Raw genomic sequence first — 14,429 nt, forward strand, 5'->3', positions numbered from 1 at the left:
AGGTGCTTATCATGTTTCAATAGTGCCCACCACGGCAACTCCAGAAACCGTGAGCTTCAACCCACTGAAATGTTTTAACAACTTGTGTCTTTGAAAAACTTAAACTTCATGCCTGGAGAGCAGCCGCGCACAGTAAGACCGTGCCTCTGGAATGGCATAAAACATCTGCTGAAGTAGCAGCGACTGCCGCCCTGGAACCAGTCAGCCCAGTGGCTTGGATCGAGCCTGACAGAAGTCAGGAGGGGACGTGCAATGAGTCTTGGCCACTGGCACATGCTGACACAAAAGCACTGGGTCATCACGCGACAATGGGTAGGAACCTTCGTTCTTCCCCAAAGGAGCAGGAGAAAGGGCACGTGTACTCTGTCTGTATGTCAAGTACTCCATCTTCCGCATAGCCAGATGTGCTTGGGAGACGGTGTTCCTCTAGTTCTGTGGGCCTCAGGCACCCACTGACAAGGCCTTCACGCACAGAAACACCACGGAGTATGTTTTCCATCACACACATGGAGGCCTTTCTCTCAATCGGAAAGTAGGGATGGGGTCTCCTAACCCTAATGGTAGCATATACTTTCAATTATTTACGTCACCCCCCAAACTATCCTATAATCATAATATGTACATAACAATAGTTTTACCTTAACGGATCCATATTAGTTTGGTATGAAACATCACTTTATTAACACTGTAACTTTAACAGCTAATTTTTTTTTTCTACAAAGACAATTCTCCACTTAGAGAAATGCAAAAAAGAAAGCAAAAGGAAAGTAATTGGGGTCTAGTTCTAATTTAGCTAAGAGTGGGAAAGAGATGGGACAATAATCTTAAAGGGTGGAAATTTAAGAAAACAGACTGCACCTGGGAGATTTCATCTCAGCCTGAACAAATATTTATGACTCTCAGCTTGAGTAATGTGTTTTCCTAAAAAATAACAAGATCCCGTGTATCTCATAAGCATAGCTTCAAGAAAGTTACGGAATCAAGACAGAAGACCAGTGGCATTGTGACAAATTAAGAGATCCTTTTTTGAGAATCAGTCTTGCAATCCATTTGCCAAACACTTAAAGGGGAACGTTGATGAACAAAAAACCAAATGACACCTAAAACGACAATGTAGATAATCGAGAAGAGTACTCTGAAAGCCCTTACTGAGGCCACTCACATTGCTAGCACTCTAGCAAGTAAAAGTGCACATTTTGAAGGTTAGGGACAAGAGTGAAAGCTAATGTTTACACGTTATTCCAATGTTCATACATATGCCAGGAAAGGTATTGCTTAATGCTTCACAGTTCTCATTCATCAAATCCTCAAGGCGTTCTGAGGTGCTAGTGATCTCTACTTTACAACACTCAAGAGTTCTGTGTTCACAGAAAGGCTTGCTGTCATGTTCACATTGGAAAAATTCCATGTAAATATATAAATATCGACTATAAACATATATGCAAATATAGTATATGAACATAATATGTATGTACATATATAATACATAAATATATACATGTATGTGAGAGAAATTCCATATGTAATGTGTATGTAACATGTAATATGTATGTAATACGTAATCCTATAACCTAGGGACTTCTAGTAGGCATAAATATGTTTTTCAAGAAATTAGCTGTTAAGTATGATGAGATCTCATTCTTAATCACATTATAAACCAGAAAATACACCTTACTAATAACAACTCACATATCTTATCCTTTTATTAATTCTTATTTAATGCCATTTTCATGATCACCTGTGGGTGTTGTACAGTGCTGGGCTACTTCTAAATCAAGTGACAAAACTGAAACCAGGTCATAGAATTTTAGAAGGGTTATGTTGGCTGCATTCTAACGATCCCACTTGGTCAATCCATAGGTGTTAGATCAGATATCCTTTTATTCTCTCGTTCAGCTCATGCGTATTGGGACTGCCCATGGTATCAACCCCCCCGGGAAGCCCTGCAACCACCATCCTTGGTCAGCATGTTTGCTACCATGTTGGATCATGGAGGCTTTATCTTGGGAGGCAGGTGTGCTGTTAATAAGGACTCTAACCTGTGACCAGCTCCCGGATCTCCAGGTCGGTGGTCTTGCGGAGTAACCTCACCAGCGCTGGGATGCCACCGCAGTTTTTGAGGGCAATTTTGTTATCATCGTTGGCCTTCCCATACACCAAGTTTCTCAAGGCTCCGCAGGCACTACGGTGGACTTCTGTCATCCGATGGTCCAGCAGGTCCACCAGGAGCTGGATGCCTCCTTGTCTCCTTATCTGCAAGAGCACAGGAAACAACTTTGGCCTTAGAGAGGAAGCTTGCACCATTTAGACCCAAACAGGTTTTTCGTACGGAGCCATGGCTACAATTAATGTCACTGAACTGACTTAGAGCACACAAAGGAAAAAAGAAAACCAACCAGTGTTCTCCTTAGATTTGATTGCCTTCACATGTTTTCATATCCTACTGATAACATTTCAAACATACCTCCTTTCAAGTCACAGATTTTGAAAAGGTGATTTTCACTCAAAAGGGAGGTCTTGGACATTTCTCTCTATTAAATATGGCCCATATTCATGGCATGAGGCAGACGGAGGAGCAAGAGAAGCTTCTCGCTCCTGAGACTTATTAAATTTAACCACTGTCTTAAAGGGCTGTGGGACTGAAGTACAGCACGTTAAAATTATGCTTAATCAGAACATTCTCCCAACATTTTAAAGAAACCAGAAGCTGATGAGAAACTGGAAGAACCAACACAAGGATTTTCATCTAAGAAGCCCAGGAAGATAAGAAAGTCACAATGACAGACCACTAAGACCAACGCATGTTATGCTTAACTCAGGTATCTGCTTAATACCAAAAAATCACATTAAATTTTGATGTTCCTTTTACCCAAAATAGTTTTGATTTTTCAAAATAAGCAAAGGAAAAAAAAAAACCCACCTTGCAATATGTCTCTAGATAAGTCTTCTCTTTGCTGTCCTTTAATGTTTAGACCAATTTTTAAATTAAAATGGAAAACCAATGAGCTATTACCATACTGACCATTTCATGGAGCTTTCATTAGCAAAGCTGTATTTGAACATTTCTCATTTATATGGAAAAAAAATAACATGATTCATTCAGTAATAGCGTCTTCATTTTTTTAACTTCCATGTCCTTCAGGGATTGAAAAATTATGGTTTGTAAAAAAAAAAAATATGGTTTATTGCAAATGGTTATAGTGTGGCACTTCCCCTACTTAGTTTTCTTATCACAGAAAACTCATTCATCTCACAGATGTGCTGGACACATGGCTACATCCCCACCCTTTCAAAGGTGCAAAAATGTGACTTTCTCTGTGAAGTTACTCCAACCACACTATTTGAAACTGAATCCTGAGCCAGACCCTCATCCCAGGCCGGCATTCTTGTTTTACCTTAATCTGTTAGAGAATTTATCATATCCCATATCCATCGTATCCCTGCCCTAATTTCCTTATTACGTTCATTGTCATTGACTGTGGGCTAGAACATGTGTTCTTGGAGGGCAAGTCTGTTTTTGTTCATGCCCAGATCTCTATCCCAATCCCAAGAGCAGTGCCAATCCCATAGTAGATGTTGAACAAAAATTTGTTGAGTGAATGGAGAGGGAGACTCTTTTACCAGTGACAGTGATGTTTCTAAGATTCGTTGGAACTTGGCTTTTCAAAATCAAGTGATCTCTCTCTTTTCAGGAGCACCACCCCCTTTTGCAAATGGCTAGGACCGTCTCCAGGTGGCTACTGCAGCACTTCCCACACCAGCCTCCAGATAAAACGGGAGCCTGCATCATCCATGTGATGTGGGCCATCTAAGAATTCAGAATCTGCTTGTAGGACTGACTTTCATCCACCCCCAAAATGAAAGAGAGAAAGCTGAAGCTCTCACAGAATTCCTGGGCTGAGTCCCTGATTTGGAGAACATGAATATGGCATTTCATGTATCTCACATCCCGTGGGAAGGACCAGGGATGGAAGAGGGAAGGACAGACAGCAGGACAGGAGGACAGGGCTGTGGAGGAGGACGTTAGCTTTGTGAGGTGTCTGCACAGCCTGTGGTGGTGAGTGCATGCAGGGAAAGTGGCTACGGGTGTTACTGGGTCCATTAAAAAAAAGGGAGAAAGAAGCAGAAAACAACTTTTCCCCAATGTAGAGTTTCACCAGTGTTTGCTTGGCACCCACTCAAGAGGGATGCAGTTTGTAGTCATTATACATGTGTCCCATACATGTATCTAGGTTGTAACCACACCCACACTAGGGTAATACTTCAGAAAGGATGTTCTACTTGTACAGAAGTTTAAACTACGAGTGTTGTTTTCTCTCTGCGTGTGTATTTACATGTGTATGCTTTACTTAAAAATATTTGGGTTTAATGATCTCCATGATGATGAAGCCATTAAAAAAGAGGGGCGCCTGGGTGGCTCAGTGGGTTAAGCCTCTGCCTTCAGCTCAGGTCATGATCTCAGGTTCCCGGAATCGAGCCCCACATCAGGCTCTCTGCTCAGCAGGGAGCCTGCTTCCTCCTCTCTCTCTCTGCCTGCCTCTCTGCCTGCTTGTGATCTCTGTCTGTCAAATAAATAAATAAAACCTTAAAAAAAAAAAGAGGCAAAGAAGCCATTTTTCAGTTCACTGATTGGTTATATATTAAAAGCAGATGGTGTAGTAAGTCAATCAATCTATCTTATCTGTATCTATATATTTAGCTATATTGTATACTACAATTAGTATCCCCAGTTTATAACTAATTTTCCCATTATACATGACTTAATGCATTAAGCTATTAAAATATTATTTCAAGCATTAAAAGAAAAATGAATTCAAAACAAACACAGTATCAATTCTTAATGGTACAATGTGAACCAAACACACAGTGTTTGCTGTGTGATCCTAGTTAATGTCATACATCTAAAATTATAATGAAATCTTGAGTTTTATTTTAATCTATTTAGAGAAACACAACTAAGATGATAAGCTTATTTTGGGGGGCATCACTGGACCATATATATATATATTTTCATATATATATAACTATAGTTTTCTTGGTTGAATTTTATCTAAGAATTTAGGAAGCCTAAAGCCAAACTTGAGCGAAAACTGAGTTCATAGACATGAAATGTGATGGTCAGGCCGCTGGTCCTGCCACCTCCTGCTGCCCCTGCCATCCTAAAAGGATCAGGGAGGAAGGCGACAGGTGGACTCTCAGGTCCGTTGCAGGGTCTCTATCCATGGCAGGACTTCCAGGCGCTGTGGGTTGCTGTGGGTGGGTCTGGATGCTGTCCTCTGTGCCTCCCCACTGCTTTGCTTTTCTCCTGGACCATGCCTCCCATTAACTTCTCCCTGCTCCCACTTCTTCTTGTCTCTTCTTATAACCAACCCTAAACTCTTAGAAGACTCCAAAGAAACCTATGTTAAACATTAATGAGGTACAACTTCTCTTTGAAAAATGATCAGGGGAAACTCTTTTCTTTGAAATGACACCTTTACTCTCACTAACTGGCCAGTGATCTCTTTTCCATTTATGCTCCCCATTAGGCACTCCACACCCAGCTGGTAGGGCCTGTGGTCTAGCCCACACGCTATCATTCCAGGCGAGTTCCCCTTTTTCTCCTCATCATCTTCATGCAAAGTGCTTCAAAAGTTGACGTTTAATATTTATTAAAACAATGCTAATCCAATGTCATATAATATCAGATCTAATATATGTAAAATCAAATAAAATGCACGCACAAGAAGAAGAACATCTGCGAATGGTAGTAAGTTAGTAAATATTTATCAGACGAATGGAAGAATAGTGTGGTTGGTTGTAATGTTAGTTTCCTTCTCCCTGTTATTTTTACTACTTTAAAATAGACATTATTTTTAGAGCAGTTTTACATTCACAGCAAAACTGTGCAAAAAGTACAGAGAGTTTCCATATTCCACTTGTCCCCACCCATACACAGCCTCCCTCATTATCACATGTACTGAGTGGTACATTGGTTACAAATGATGACACGTCATAATCATTCCAAGTCCACAGTCTCCAGTGGACTTCACTCTCCAAGTTGTGCATTCTCTGGGTCTTGAAAAACATATAATGGCACGTATCCAGCATTATAGTATCATACAGAACAATTACACTGCCCTGAAATGCTCTGTGCCCTCCTAGTCATCCCTTCCTTCCCCTAACCCCTGGAAACCACTGTTGATGTTTTTCTGCCATGGTTTGCCTTCTCCAGAATATCACAGAGTAGGAATCACGTAGTATCTACCCTTTACAGAGTTTAACCGAGTACTACGTATTTAAGATTTCCTCATGTCTTTTCATGGCCCGATGGCTCATTTCTTTTTAGCATTGAATGATATTCCTTGGTGTGGATGTAGTGCACTTTATATATCCATTAATCCATTAAAGGACAGCATGGTTGCTTCCAAGTTTTGGCAATCGTGAATAAAGCTGCTATACATAATCATTTGCATGTTTTTGTATAGACCTAAGTTTTCAAATCCTTTTTGTCAATATCAAGGAGCACAATTGCTGAATTGTATAGTTAGAGTATGTTTAGTTTTTTAAAAAAACTGCCAGTCTTCCACAGTAGTTGTACCATTCTGCATTCCTACCAGAAATTAATGAAAGTTCTTGTTGCTTTACATCTTTGTCAGCATTTAGGTTTGCTAGGTTTTTTTTGTTTGTTTGTTTGTTTGTTTTTTTGTTTTTGGCCATTCTAATAGTTCACAGTGGTATTTCATTGTGTTTCCTTCTCTTTTAAAACTGACTTGTGTGGGCGCCTGGGTGGCTCAGTCATTAGGCGTCAGCTCAGGTCATGATCCCAGTGTCCTGGGATCGAGCCCCACATCGGGCTCCCTGCTCGATGGGAAGCCTGCTTCTCCCTTTCCCACTCCCTCTGCTTCTGTTCTCTCTCTCACTATGTCTTTATCAAATAAATAAATAAAATCTTTTAAAAAAACTGACTTGCAATTCGGATTTGCTTACATTAATACCAATGACTGAATAAAAACCAGCAATGTTGAAATATACATAGGCAAAGCAATGGCTTGAATTAGATCTGGAATGAACAAATTTCCTATCTGCTACTTTTCTGAACTGGATAGACTCGAGGAATGCCCGGAGAGGCTTTTCATACATAACTGGAGTAGACAACCATAAATTCATCAACTGAATGATCCTTGATCGATGGTCCACTTCAGTCAGCTGCTCCTAAGTGAGCAGCTCACGCTTATTTGTATGCCTTGCTGTGAACTTCAGGTACCTAGATTGAGAGAGTGGCCTCCTAGAAGTAAGGAAGATGGAAGCTGATGAACCCACAGCAGGAGAAATAAAAAGATCAACCAATCAAACAAAGCAAAAACGATGCCCTTCTGCCTGTCCTTTCAGGTCATTTAGAGAGAGAGCATTCTTCAACCTGACACAGACAGTCTCTTGGGGATGAAGCCTGGGATGCGTGGGCACAGTGCATCACTGAAGCTCACCCAGTTCGTATCGGGGGATAGTGAAAGTGGCCTCCACACCCTTGCCATACAGGAACCCCCTGTTTTCACAATTTAAACTCTGGAACGAAAAGTATCTAAAAATCATTCAAGAGTAAGATGCAGGGGTTTTCTTCCTTGTCTTTTCATGATGAGGCAGAATATATACAAGCCTTTTAAATCAGGAAACAAACGGATGGGCAGTTAAATACAAGAAAAATGCAGGTAATGCAATATCACCTGTTGCACAAAAAATGGGCCCTTGCTACTTGGAGAACTTGTCACTCTTACCATTACCTGCATTTATTTAGAATAAAATGTATTTACCAATGAATTAGCTATTATCCTTAAATTGATATCAACATCAATGAATAATCTAGAACATATCCAATCACAGCAGTGTTTGTGAGCTCACGGCAGTCTTCATACAATGATGATGATGATGATGATGATGATGATGGATAGTGGGTAACAGAGTACTTTACCAGGGAATAGAATTCCTCTTTGGGGGGACCTATTTTCATTCAGAGAAATGCTAGGAAGAGTTGCTTTGAGGATAGTGAGATGCAGAGGGCATGGGTTACAGGCGTTCTTGACAATAAGAGATTCCTCATTTACTCTGCATCTGAAATGAGTAGGAATTTGGACCTAGAGAGGAGAAGAAGGAAGAGGCTGGAGTAGTCTATTTTTTTAACCTACAGGTTATGAAATAAGATCCTTAAATAGCTAAGGACCTGGGTAAATATTTCCGTACCTCTCAGGGATCTACTTGGTGTTAAAGTGGGTATGTCTTTGGGTTTCTGGTTTAGTGTTAAGAGAAACTAAGTTGGATCTGTAAATTTTAATAATGGACTGCAGGATTAGTAATGTACAGCATCTCCTCTCGCGTTACTAATTAGTAAGCAATCAATTCACAATGTTTGCAAGAGGGTTCACGGAAAGCTGACTGAAAACAGGTAATTTGGACCCAGTGATTTTAGTCGATTCTTAAGTAACTGTTATTTTTCAGTGGTGTTGGTTGAAACAATAAAAAATAGATATAGTTGTTTTCTATTCCCTATTGGTATTTAAAAATTAAAAATCTTCTCTTCTTAAGAAACTACTGGAAGATACAAAGTTGGTGGATGTGAAGCCAGAGGCTGAACCAGAGGTAACTGAAACTCACTTTTCTATTTTAATGTAGAAACTGCAAAGTTATCAGCTTGTAAAAAACACATTTTACCTCAGTGAATTCCACCCCTTGCCGTTGGAGTAAAGCCAGTTAACGGGTCAGTGTTTCCACACAGTCTGAACTGATGTGCATACCTGTAGTTTCCACCAAGCAACCCAGAAGGACAACTGATAAAGGCCAAAGTCTTTTTTAGGTTTTTTTGTTTGTTTTTGTTTTTGTTTTTTTGTTTTTTAAAGATTTTATTCATTTATTTGACAGACAGAGATCACAAGTAGGCAGAGAGAAGGGGGAAGCAGGCTCCCCGCCAAGCAGAGAGCCCGACGTGGGGCTCGATCCCAGGACCCTGGGATCATGACCTGAGCCGAAAGCAGAGGCTTTAACCCACTAAGCCACCCAGGCACCCCCTTTTTTAGTTTTAAGGTAGAAATTATTCTGGGGAATTCTGAGAGAAAATATATCTCTTTAGTTGTGAAAAATGATCTGCTTTCTCCATTCCATAGGTGAACCAATATGGATTATGTTTCTTTTAAATTACGTGTTAGAGAGCACATGTACTGCAGTGTTTGGAGGGGGATGCTGGCTTTGAGGCGGGAGCAACAAGGTTCACATCATTCTCCCTCTCTTCAGATGGTGTCCCTGAGGCACGTTACTTAAATGTCTATAAAACATGAGGAAAATGTGAACCTGTGTCATGGGTTGTTTTCAGGAGTCAATGAAACTTCAAATGTGAATTATTTAACAAAGAGCTCAACAAATATTATCTGTCAAGGAACTACCCACCGTATTAACTCGTTAATGGGTATTCCTAATTGACTTATTGCCTGATCAATATATGAATTAACTTAGTAATATAACGATATATAATGTATGATAGAGTCAGTTCCGAGTTATAGCTTTATAAATTTTATTTAGTGTGTAGACTGTTTATTATCTGATAATTAATCTCATCTGGTGTATAACTAATGAGATTAAATAAGGAATATATTTATTCTAGAATGAACTGTAGTCATTTTATTGTCATTTAAAAATTATCAAAGGTACTCCATTAATATTTTACACATGACATATTTTGCTAGGTTTATTTCCAAGGAAGTACAGGAGTGAATTAATCTGTATCTTTAAAAAGAACAGAAGTGCAGTGGTTTCTCTTGCTATGGTAAATTTACTGATAAAAAAAAAGGCATTGAAAAATAATTCTGAGGTGATACTAATTAGAAAAAAAAAAAGAAAATACTTTTCTGAAATACAGAGAATTATTAAGCAAAGAGAGAGAAAGACCATGTTTTGATTTAACAAGTTAGCTTCTAATAAATTTAAAAATGCAACTTGTAGCAAATGATGCAACTGGTAACAAAAGATCTAACTGGTAACAAATTAAATGGCTAGGAATGTTCTGGTCTCATGTAGATTTCCCAGGTGCTACTCATGTGTCCTGATGTTAGAGTGTGAAGGGGTTTGAGCCTCATCTCCATCTACGTCTAGCAGAAAGCTATTTGGGTTTTGAACATATGGAAAAGATGAAGAAGTCTGCGAATACATTGTTACTGTTATTTCATGTTCCCTTATTCTTCCCAGTGCAAAGATCCCCCACGTTCAAGAATCTTTGTCACCCTGTATGGATTTCCAAACCCAGCTCCCACCTCGTTCAACATGTCCTCAGATGGCACTGAGGACCATCACCAAGGCAACTGCCTACACCTCTAACAACAGGAACATCTTGAAGGGTGATTCTGGACATTTTTCCTTTTTTACTATCCTCAATTTTAGAGAAGTTGCTGATATTGTATTTGGTTATGGATTTGGTAACAGGTTCCTGGTTAAAGAAAACCATTTCTCATGAAAATCTCTGAAATGATCTATTTTATAGCAATTCAACATTTCCACTTCTCATCATCCTCATGATCCCATTCTTTAAAGACATAAAGAAAAGAGAAGAAAGACCTTTATTTTGGTCTCAATGTGAATCATGATTCCACACAGTGATGCATTTTACAGGACACCAAAAAATAAAACAAAAACCAAAACCAAAAAGCAAAAAACAAAAAAACAACCAAATTGCCTGAAATACCACAAACATTACTTTTCCCACAGTCCTTGGCCTTATCCATCCCCCTTTTTGCTAACGAACAGTTAAGTTTTCTAGACATCTCCCTGTCTGAGAATGAAGTACAGTTTGTCTACACGGATGAACACTGAAAATCTTGCTGCCCACCAAAGAGGCCAGCATGGAGGCCAAAGAGCCTCAGAACCTTCCATCCAGAGGCCAAGCTGACATGCTGCATCTCAACTAGATTCTCAGAACAGCTGTGTGCCAAAGGCCAGATTCTACACTCCTTTTCAAGAGCACCCCGGAAAGGCCCCCATTTTTCTTTTCTTCTTCTTCTTTTTTTTTAACAAGAAAGAATTTCAAGTGATTCCATACATTCCTTTTCTGAAGACCTCACTCAGACACATTCATCATGTTCCAAAGAAGTCTAATGGTTTCTGTCATCTGGCGTAATGTTTGTGCTGTCCTTGTAGGTATGGAATACAATACCGCAGCGACAGTCACAGAGAATGCCTGCCATAAGAGTCTCCCTCACTACAGTCCGGATTGAATTCAGTCAATCTATTTGCGAATGACAAAGTTAAATTCATATATTGTTCCACATCTCAAAGAGAATTTTAGGTGAACACATCAATTCTGAAAATGCAAACCCTGTAAGGCAATTATTTGGAAATTATTAAAATATCTTAGAATGTGCACATCAGAAGCCCACATATATCATCCCCAAAACTTTCACTGTTGTAGTGATGAGGTAGTCCCTCACTGGATAACGTTTACGGAACGCTTAGTCTGTCGGGAGGCAGATGAGATGAATGAAACCCCTCCCTCAACGGAGCCCACATACCTGGAGAGGAATCAGAAGTAAAGGAACCAACCAATGGGACCATGTCAGTAGTGAAGAACAGAGGTAGCTTCATCTGGAGAAGGACTTAGCAATTTTCTAGTTATAATGTGGATCCTTAAAGATGATCCACCACAATGTATAAGGTTTAAGCTCCTCAAAGACTGGGATCCTCTCCAGCGATTAGAACAATAAAGAAGAGAGAGCAGGAGAAAAGGGTGGGGTGTGCGGAATGGCGTGAAGGTGGTGGGTCAGGGTACCATGGTCAGGGGACATTCAGACACAGACCAAAGGCCATGAGGGAGTGACAGCAAGTCCCGAGAAAGTGTAAGGACAACAAGGTGGCTAGAGTGCGGTGAAGGAGAGAGGAGGTGAGAGGGACTGCCAGGCAGAGCAGCGCTGGGTCTGGCAGGGGCTTGTAGCTGCTGTAAGGGCACTGGGTTGATGCTGAGGAAGATGAGACCAAGAGGGGTGACCGAACACACTTGTTTAAAGACACCTGTAGGTGCCATGTGGAAAGAAGATGGTCGGGATCCAAAGGCAGAAGCAGGGACACCAGGTAGAGGCCTGAGATGGTCCAGGGGCAAGAAACATGGTAGCTTTGGATGGGACTGATGGGAGTCTGAGTGCTAAGAAATGGTCAAATTCTAGCTCTGTTTTGCAGGTAGGGAAGAAAATATAACTGGAAGCATCGTGATTGACTAAGACTGTTGGCCTTTAATTTTAATAAACAAGTGTGTTGATAATCATCACATAGTAGCTTTTATTTGACTGACAGATGGCAAAGCATTTATGAAAGACACAGCCTCTCATTTAAATTTCCATTTCATTGGCATTATAAAAGGACACATTTAAAACATTGCTATTCTTTTGTTACTGCAAAATGGAAAATAACACCTTTCTAAAATATAAAATTATGCTAAATATAGACATAGAAAAAAGAGAAAAATTATTTGTATCTTAGATAGTCTATGGTTATAACAAATAATAAGTATTAAAGTAAATGTAATACATTTCTCCAAAAGGAGTTATAATAGATAAGTAAAGAAAACTTTCCTATGCATTTATTTCAAAATTAAATACCTACATTTTTGAGCCTTTAAACTGTACCAAGTAAGACCTTCATTGTACGTCTAAAATTGTATGGAATATAATATTTGCCTAAGTGTTTTCTCGCCATGCAAATGTCTTTTTTATTTTAGGTTATGAAGTCACCTGTATGTATGTTCTGAAGTTGTATCTGTTCACTCTTCTGCGGTAGTAATAGCCAGTATTTACTAGACTAAAGGCTGATCAAGGAAAGAATTTCAGTCTAGTTCAGCTCAACTGATACTTAGTAATAAGCATTGTTCTGTGTTCCTTGAGGATCTCATGGACTAATAAGTGAGAAACTCACAGGAACAAATAAGGTGAAATATAACAAATAAGTTTTCTTATAAAGCCCACAGGAAGGGCATGGAAACCAGCCTCCTTGAGAAGTGAGAGTGGGCTAAATAATTAGTTTGGAAGAGATAACAGTTGAACTGATTTTAAGAAGTTTAAAAACTGGTGGACCATACAGTTAGAACATGATTAAATTCTAAAATGTTTGAGATGCAATGGGTCCATGCTTCTTATGGTGGGGTATGTGTACAGTATGGCTGGGGGAAAAGAATAAGCATCAATACATTGGATGGTGGGACAACTTCTTTGTCCTTAAGTTTATCCAAAGACTAGGGGTATGTGGGTAGAAACATTATTATTCTTTTTATAATTGGACTTAGATACTTTATGAAATAGAATAAAGATTTATGGGATTTTATTTATTTATTCATTCATTTATTCATTCAAAGCTCTTATTTATTTAGAGAGAGAGTATATGTGTGTGTGAGCAGAGGGAGGGGCAGAGGAGGAAGGAGAGAAAGAAACTCAAGCAGACTCCCCACTGAGCACACAGCCCCATGCGGGGCTTGATCTCAGGAACTTGAGATCATGACCAGAGCAGAAATCATGAGTCAGAAGCTTGACGGACTGAGCCACCCTGGCACCTCAAGATTTATGGGATTTTAAAGAAAAAAGCACAGAATTAGAGAGAATGTTTGCAGAAAGCTTCTTTGGCCAGTCATCCAGAATTCCTGCAGCCTGCATGGATGAGGGCTCTGAAGATGGACCGGCACGAGAGGCTGGAGAAGACAAGAGGCAGAGAGAATGGCGTCTCCATGCATAGAGCCTCTCCTAGAGGCAGGATGCAGGGGGTGCTGTGGGATGCCAGGAAGAGGCCAGACTGAGGCCAGCACAGAGCACCATGTAACAAGAAATATTGGAGGTGAGGATATTTTGACAGGAATATTGAAGAAATATTGACAGAACGCGAGGATCCACTCATAGTTTCTGAGCAGAAGAATGAGATAGGAAGTTGCGGCAATGAGGCAAGAGAATTAATTTGAGAGACATTTAAAGGAAGACATTTGGGTAGTAGAGAAGTGTATCCTATATAGGAAACATTCTCGACCATTTTCCCAGCATAGGGTGATTCATAAATAGTTTGACACGCCTATGCCGTTTTCCACAACTCTCAGTCATTTGTTTAAATTTACTTTGCTTTTCTTATTCCAACAGTTCTGTGCTCTGAGTCCCCGGAGAGCGACTGGAGAATTCCATCTTGTGATTCTCCAGTTAGCTCTCCCCATGGAACCAGTGGGTGGAGGCTGTAGGGGATCCTAGAAGCTGAGTAGAAGGGAAAACCATAGATGCCCCTACTCAGAGCTCCCTAGAGCTCCCCCCAGTCGTCCGTCAGATGCAACCACTGTGATCAGCTCTTTTGAGCATCCACAAACTGGAACATGTCAACCTTATTTTCTCACATATTTCTACGGAACACAAAGAAAGCTGTTACCAGGGAAATCCGTCTGCAACACGGCATCTTGA

At 40.0% G+C, this 14,429-nt stretch overlaps 1 protein-coding gene across 1 annotated transcript in view; it reads right to left on the reverse strand.

The window, feature by feature from the left end:
- The window catches only part of LOC111153440 (catenin delta 2), a 1,010,962-nt gene that overhangs the window by 220,520 nt on the left and 776,013 nt on the right, over nucleotides 1-14,429 (reverse strand). The window contains exon 11 of the mRNA XM_022512459.1: nucleotides 2,040-2,253. Within this exon, the coding sequence (XP_022368167.1) occupies nucleotides 2,040-2,253 (214 nt within the window). The remainder of the gene's footprint in view (nucleotides 1-2,039; nucleotides 2,254-14,429) is intronic.

Source organism: Enhydra lutris, unplaced genomic scaffold (genome assembly GCF_002288905.1).
Source record: "Enhydra lutris kenyoni isolate GAN:26980312 unplaced genomic scaffold, ASM228890v2 scaffoldscaffold32, whole genome shotgun sequence".
Classification (NCBI taxonomy): domain Eukaryota; kingdom Metazoa; phylum Chordata; class Mammalia; order Carnivora; family Mustelidae; genus Enhydra; species Enhydra lutris.